We start from the raw sequence: 7,448 nt of genomic DNA, 5'->3' as shown, positions 1-7,448 counted from the left end.
ACACCTTCAAGAGTAAATTGGATGCTTATCTTGCTGGGATCCTATGACCCCAGCTGACTTCCTGCCCTTTGGGCAGGGGGCTGGACTCGATCTCCCGAGGTCCCTTCCAGCCCTAATGTCTATGAAATCTATGAGACGTACCTTAGGTAGCTTTGGGTTAGTTAGCCCGGATACTGCTGGCAGCAGTAGCCATAGCAGTATGAAGCTTAGCGCAAACAGAAAAACCACCTAAGAGGCAATGTAAATACTGGGGAAATTCACCCCGGCTAAGCTGGATAAACACAGCCTTGACGTTACCACCACTTCTGAAGTCACATGCTGCTAGAACTGAGGGGCTCCCCCTCCAACCTCAACCTCAATAAAATTAACACTTTCACCCATGACGTACATGTTTTCCCTCTCCCCCTTTTTCAAATGCAAATTTGAAATAAGCTGGGCCAAGTGCTTTTTCCATGCACTCACACATTATAACCATGCAGTCGGAGACACCTTTTACAATAAGACCTAACAGAAACTGCAGCACACAGCTAACTACTGTAACAAGCAACTATTATATTTTGTTTTTTTATACCCCTGCCAAAAGCTAATGGGCAAAGCTTAGATATTAAGAAATATCAAAGCACTTAAGAATAAATTTTCTTGCTATGTGTTTTTGTTTTTTTAAGAAAAAAAAACAAACCTCTTTCAGGTCTAAGTAATTTATCTAGACCTAAAATTTCAAAGCAACTAGAAATTTTACATACCCAATTAGAAATGCTCAATATGAGTCTAATTTTTAGAAGATTGGTAGTCAACACTTTCTGAAAATTAGGTCCCTCTAAAATGACTCAAACTGGAGCACCTCAAAAACTGAGGGGCCCAAATTTGTCAGCTGGTTTGGAGAACATGCCCCCTACTTTGCTTGAAACAAATGAACAAACAAAAAACCAGCAGAGTCTGAAGACAGACGTTTTATCCTTCTTGTTCATCATGCAAAGCACTTTTGACCTTGTGCCATAATTGCTTCTTTCTACTCACACGCCTTCCCCTTACCGCTATTTACATTCAGGGTTGCGCTGCCTTGATCACTGAGCCATTTGTAACAAATGCCTTCTGAGATGTATAGTGATAAGTAGGACAGTCCCCCATTTTGGTTCATGATTAATATCCAAAGTAGCTGAAGAAACATTTTAATCAGAGCAGATCAAGAGAAATGGGGTTACCTTTGGTACCCAACATTATTCAGAAGAGGTGGCTCTGAATTCTTCCCAAAAACTGCTGGGAACTGAATCTTTGGAACCAAGAAAGGACAGCCGGCTGGACTCAGACTGGCAGTGACCATAAGCAAACCTCTTGCTTATTAATTTATAGTACAGCATAAATTGTTCTACAGTCCCTCTCAAGTCAGCAGCACGATCTTTTCTTAACCATTATAATATTCAGAACATAAATAAAGGGTGAAAAGGGCTTGCCTGATGCAGATTAAGATCACAAATATTCACCCCGACTTCTCCATTTGCTTTGTTAATTTTTCTTGAGAGGTACAAGACACAGAAAACTTTATTGACCCGAATTGCAAAGGGAATAATTAATCCTGACCTCTAGCCTTTTAAGGACGAACCTACAAGCAAGAAGCACTGACATCCTTCCAGTTATGACACGTAACACTAAAAAAGGCTTGCATCATTTCTTCCTTCCTTGAAGAGAGATGGCACATTTAGCACCGTGATATTTGCGTTCAATCCTAAACTCAAATTGAAGAACAGTGCAAACAAAGCATTAAAGTTAACGTGGCAACCTGCAACACTTGCATTCCAAATATAGACAGCAACAATGCCAGAGTGACATCAAAATCTGACTACTGCCTATTGCTTACATCTTACCGAAACAGTGGGTTTCAGGAAAAATAAGCGACAGGCTTTACTGGTCGTATTAAAGATTGTTTAAAGCTTTGAGTAGCCAATTACATTCTATATCCCTGGTTTAAAAATGCTTCGCGAAGGAAAACCTGCACAAACTATTTACTAATTAACAAATGACTGTAACATGGGCAATTACCAATGCTGACAAAGAATTTTCCCCTAGTTACAATGTAACATTTAAATTCCTCATCAAGCCCAGTCTTGGTGCAATGTATTATTTCATTAGCTTTCGGCTTAATATTTGTTCCAGATAACATTTGAGAACAAACACATTTGTATAATTTTAAAAATTAAGCGCATGAGAAAGTATGAGCCAAATGATGCTTTGCTGGAAATTAGTTTCTAAGGAAGAGCCATCATCTACTCAGGTAAATTTGAGACTCTACTAGAAAAAAAAAAGTCGCTGAGAGCTATGAAAGGAAATGACCCCTAAGAATACTTAGCACTTCTATAGCACTTACATCTTCAAAGCACTGCACAAGCATTAATTAATCCTCAGAGCACCTCCGCCAGGTTGATAAGGAGAATTACCTTAAATTACCAGCCTGGGTAACATTCTTGGGGAAGTCAAATGATTAACCAAAGGCTAGAAGCAGGCAGTGTCAGAGTCAGGATAAGGATTCAGGAGTTACTTATTAGATCATAATATAGACTGACATTATGCAGCATCCCACAGGTATTCACTGCTCATCTATCCAGGGAAGATATTAAAGTCACATCAATGCAACTAAATACGGCAGATTGGTCAATACAAACACAACTAAAACTGATGCTGTGCCCGTAAGTATTTTTGTTTTACAGGTGTATGTATTGAATTGTTCCTCCACTCCCCCAGTTCTGAGAAAATACTGAAACTTGCCATTTTGTGCTAGTTTTGGTTCCTGCAGCCTCCTGAAAACAAACTGCCACTCAGCTCCAAGGTAAGCTATAACTTGACTTCAAGCTATGACCGGCCTTACCCTCAAAAAGCATAAAAGAAAATTTGCAGTGGGGAAAGCTTCTCCAGGCTGCGAATTGCTCTCAACAATTAGGGCACACTTGCAGGATAACAGACAAAATCTTGACCCTGCTGTGGGACTTTTGCTACTGACTTCAATGGAAGAAGAATTTCACTGTTTCTATAAAGCATCAGATGTATGCCTGTGAACCAGAACAATCCAGCAGTCAATGCTGGGCTTTGGAGAAGCATTTGAGAAGACAGTATTTTACCCATGTTACAGATGTTATGAATATGTATTCTGAAGAAGGATCAGGGTACATTTCCCTTTAAACACATGAAAGACCACATGCCACACTAGCTCACAACACCAAGTCCACCTGGTAAAGACCAGCAACCTCAGAAAGGAACTGAGAGCAAGGAACTCTCAAAATCTAACCTTGGCTTTGCCACCTGCCTAAGGTCAAGCCACAGATCAGTTAAATGCCCTCGCCTCAGTCTCTCCACTAGTAAATAATAATAAGTCAAAGGGGCACTGTGATTAATTAACATTTGCAAAGCACAGAATGCTATTACGGCTCCAATTGCCCTATATGTAACTGGTACCCAATACCTGATGCACTACAAAAATATGGAAAATGCACCTTGTCAATTATGTAGTGCTATCCCTCAAGGGAAATTCTTTTCCGACTCATAAAACCACCATTTTTCACCCTGAAGCTTGAGATTTAATCAAGCGTTTGATATACTAAAAAGGCAAGTATCTGTGAAGTTAAACCACAACTTCCTTATGAACACCCAAATAATATGATAAGCAAATCTACAAATGACAGATTGTTGCAATATTCCCCCCAATATGAGTCATACATTCACTGTACTAAGGAGAACAATCTGCTTTTATTAGTATCCTCCTTTAGAGCCAAACGGTTGCCAAATTAGCCTGCAAGGTTGAGGTAAGGGCCTTCCCCCTTTCAACTGTAATTTTGATAAGGACACAGTGTGGTCCAAAAGAAAGTTTGAATGTTGTTCACAGCCCACTAGTCCAAAGTGTATGGGAAGGACAACAGAGAATCCTAAACAGCTTTACGATGATGGGTGCATGTTCTCCATTTTACATATGGAGAAACTGAGCCTTAAAAGATGTTGACATCTAGTTTTTCAGAAGTGGAATCAAATTCATGGGCTGACTTTTAGAAACACAGAGCACCCACAATTCCAACCAGCACGTGCTTATCACTTCTGAAAAAACAAAGAATTTGGGTACCCAAGGTTAAGGTTACTTATGAATACTGGAGCCATAGTTACTAGTGCAAGGCAACACAGCAAACCTGGAGTTGAAACACCAACCAATTCCTTAACCTCTGCTTTAACAGCCAATAGCCCTCACTCAGGCACACATTCAGCTTTATGCACTGCAGACTGTCCTCCTGATTTAATGTAAAGTTAAGCACAAGCTTTGCTGTACTGAGGCTGTAGGCTAATTTTTTTTTTTATCTTGAAGTACAAGGAGTTGCATATTTCAAGATTAGGCCACACACCTTCAAGTACAAGATAATGCAAATTGGAAGAAATAATTTAAACTACTTGTATACAGCAATGGGGAAAGAATTAGCTGAATCAACAGCTCAATGAAGACATCTGCTCAGCATGCAGCATCAAAGATCAAATAAAATGCTGGGGTAAATTAAGAAGGGGAGAGAGAATAATGTGGATAAATTATAATGGCATCATGTAATTTCACTTACAATACTGCATTCACTTTCGTTCATCTCATCTCAAAAAGGACATGACTGCAATAAAAAAGGTCCAGAGAAGGGCAACAAGAATTATTAGAAACAGAGTTCCATACGAAGGGAAATTTAAACGACTTTGGATTATTTCATGGGGGGGGGGGAAGAGAGAGAAAAGAGCATGTTTGACACTATACATATGAAAATATGACTGTTGCAGAAAACTCCAGCCGAACGCTGTGGTTTGATATAAGGGGGAAAAAAGAGGAAATAAAAAAAAATGAAACTCATTATAAACCAGGAACAAGGATGTTTTTTAAGATATGGTCAAATTCATCCCTGGCGCAATGCTGGCATAAACACAATCTACAGCTCATAAGCAACCTGGGGAATTCACTGCCATAAGGTATTATGGAGACAAACACTTTACAAATTAAAGATGAGCCTGAAACAAAAATCCCTGCCTGAAACAAAAGCATTTTGGAAGAAGTCAGAGCTAGAACAAAGCTCTGCTTCAATCAGACATTTATGAAGTTACAAATGCTCGTGACCTTTGTGCTTCGGGACCAAAGCAGGCAACAATGTATGCAGCCAACTGTGCAGTTCTCTCACCTCCTGAACCAGCTCGCTATCTAGGCCACTGCCAGCGGCAAAAAATAGTAGTCTAGCTTGACTGGCTAATATAGTCCTAGAAGGGCAACTCCAGCTTTCATTCGCAGATGCCTTTCAACATCTCTACCAGTTCTCCTACTTACATTATGGGAATTAGAGTGCTCTTGCATAGTTTTGTTTCTGAAGTACATTGAGTTGGTGTGTGCATAAGAAAATTAACGTGATTTATCATTAATTATTAACTTTGTTTGCTAAGGCAGAGGGAAGAACTGCATTTCCACCCCGTAAATTAAATAAAAGAATGCATTAAAGTATTTATGTTAACCAATCCTTTGACTTATTTATACCAAACTCAAAGAATCCGCTCATTCTAAAAGCTTTTTTTGCAAGCCTAAGACATTCTAGAAAAATGAAAGCTTGCAATGCTTTTTAGCACAAATTAAATGCAAAAAAGAATCTAAATGTCTACATTTTTCCAGAAGTTTAATAAATTAAGGTTATTTCCTACATATGGGGACTTTTTACCATCTTGAACTTTCCCTGAGCCTGACGAAGGGTGCATGAGCCCGAAAGCTTGCAGAAAAAGATTTTTTTTTTTGCAACTTCTCAGTTGGTCTAATAAAAGGTATCATTTGGAATCAAGAGTTCTAGATTTTTGCATTACATTTTTCTGGCTGCACCGTCACAAATCCTTCACTTACGGCCCTGCCGAGCTGAAGTTTAAGATTTTCACATTGCTTTTGGAGAAACCGTACTGGTGACCTCCCAAATGCAGCACATGGAAACTAGCTGCCCCCTCTCTCCTTAATGTGACCCCCCAAATGCAGTGCAGAGAAACTAGCTGCCCCTCTCTCCTTAATGTGACCTCCCAAACTACAGCACATGGAAAATAGCTGCCCCTCTCTCCCTAACATGACCCCTCAAAATGCACCACAGAGAAGCTAGCTGCCCCTTCTCTCCTTAACATGACCCCCCAAAACGCAGCATAGGGAAACTCTCTCATTAAAAAACCCCTTTTTGACTCGCTTTTTATTAAAACGTCTGGCTCCTTTACTATTCATAAGATCCAGAAAGAGCACACACTGACTGCAGAGGGCTTCCTCAGCCCGACGACCCGAAAGCTTGCAAAAAAGAAATCTGCCCCCCCACGACTCTTTAAGTTGGTCTAATAAAAGATATCCACTTCCCCCAAAGACCCCTATCTGGAATTAAAGCGGCGCCGTCCCTGTGTCAGGCCGTTTCCACCGAGGGAGGAACTTTATTAACTGGTTAACGTTCAAAAGGAGAGAAGGTGGCGACGGGCTCTTATCGATTCAGGAAACCCTTCCCTCCTGTTGCAAAGTGCTCATTTCAACGGAGGGAAAGACCGAGGGAAAGACCCGCTCGCCGGTGGCAGAATGGAAATTTTTGGGAGGAAGCACGAGGGGGGTGAAGAAGTGATAGGGAGAAAAAAAAATGGAAAAAAGAAAAGAAGGATAAGACTCTTTCCTGCTTGCAAGGGAAATGCAAGCCGGGGCACACAGCCAAGAGGGCCCCCTTCCCTCACCTAGCCCCCGTCCCCACAACACGGGCACCTCAGGGGAGGGGGATGCAGGCTGCAAAGTTGCAGCTGCCTTCGGGCAGGGCTGCAATGCCAGCACCACGACCCCCCTCCGCCTCCTTCTCCTCCTCCTCCCCAGCCTTTTGCCCGCACAAGGGGCCCCGACTCACGAGCAGGCCGAGCAACAGCAGCAGCCCGGCCCCGCCGCCGCGCCCCACCGGAGCCATGACCCTCCCCGCTCCTGCTCCCGCTCCCGGTCCGCCGCCGGCTGCTGCCACGTCTGGCCGCGCACGCGCTCTACGCGCGGGCGGGGCGGGCCGGAGCGGGGCATGCTGGGACTTGTAGTCCCGCCCCACCCTCTGAGGGGGCAACGGGGCGGGGCACCCTCCTTCCTCAGCCCTCCCCTGGGTCCTTCTGCCCTCCCTCTGTGCAGACACTCCCTGGGGGGGGGGTCACTCATTTTTGCACCCCCTAGCGCATGAGTCTGGCCTCCCCCGCGGTGAGATCCACAGTGCATCTGCCCCCACCCCGTCTGTGATTTGTGCGCCACCCAAAGTTTGAAGCTGTATGTAGGGTTAAGCGTCATCTTAAGGCCTTGCAGTTAGCGGGGGGGAAAAACGTGACAAGTATTTCAAGTGGCGACGGGCGGCGGTTATCGATTTGGATGTGCCCCGTATGGACGGTCCGGCGGCGGTTTCAGCTCGACTGGGCTTGGTTGGAGGTGACGC

General features: G+C 43.1%; 1 protein-coding gene across 2 annotated transcripts in view; it reads right to left on the bottom strand.

Annotated features, from left to right (window-relative positions):
- The window catches only part of PDIA5 (protein disulfide isomerase family A member 5), a 137,097-nt gene extending 130,098 nt beyond the window's left edge, over positions 1-6,999 (bottom strand). The window contains exon 1 of one of the 2 annotated variants that reach the window (XM_019554365.1): positions 6,891-6,999. In XM_019554365.1, the coding sequence (XP_019409910.1) occupies positions 6,891-6,947 (57 nt within the window). In that variant the 5' untranslated portion in view covers positions 6,948-6,999. Of the gene's footprint in view, positions 1-4,583; positions 4,623-6,890 lie in introns of those variants that run through there. The other variant, XM_019554366.1, reaches the window with a different exon arrangement.
- Between the last annotated feature and the right edge of the window lie 449 nt (positions 7,000-7,448).

The sequence above is a fragment of the Crocodylus porosus genome, unplaced genomic scaffold (genome assembly GCF_001723895.1).
Source record: "Crocodylus porosus isolate Cpor-Errol unplaced genomic scaffold, CroPor_comp1, whole genome shotgun sequence".
Taxonomy (NCBI): Eukaryota; Metazoa; Chordata; order Crocodylia; family Crocodylidae; genus Crocodylus; species Crocodylus porosus.
Note: the sequence above shows the minus strand (reverse complement) of the source record. Positions and strands in the feature narration are given on the sequence as shown.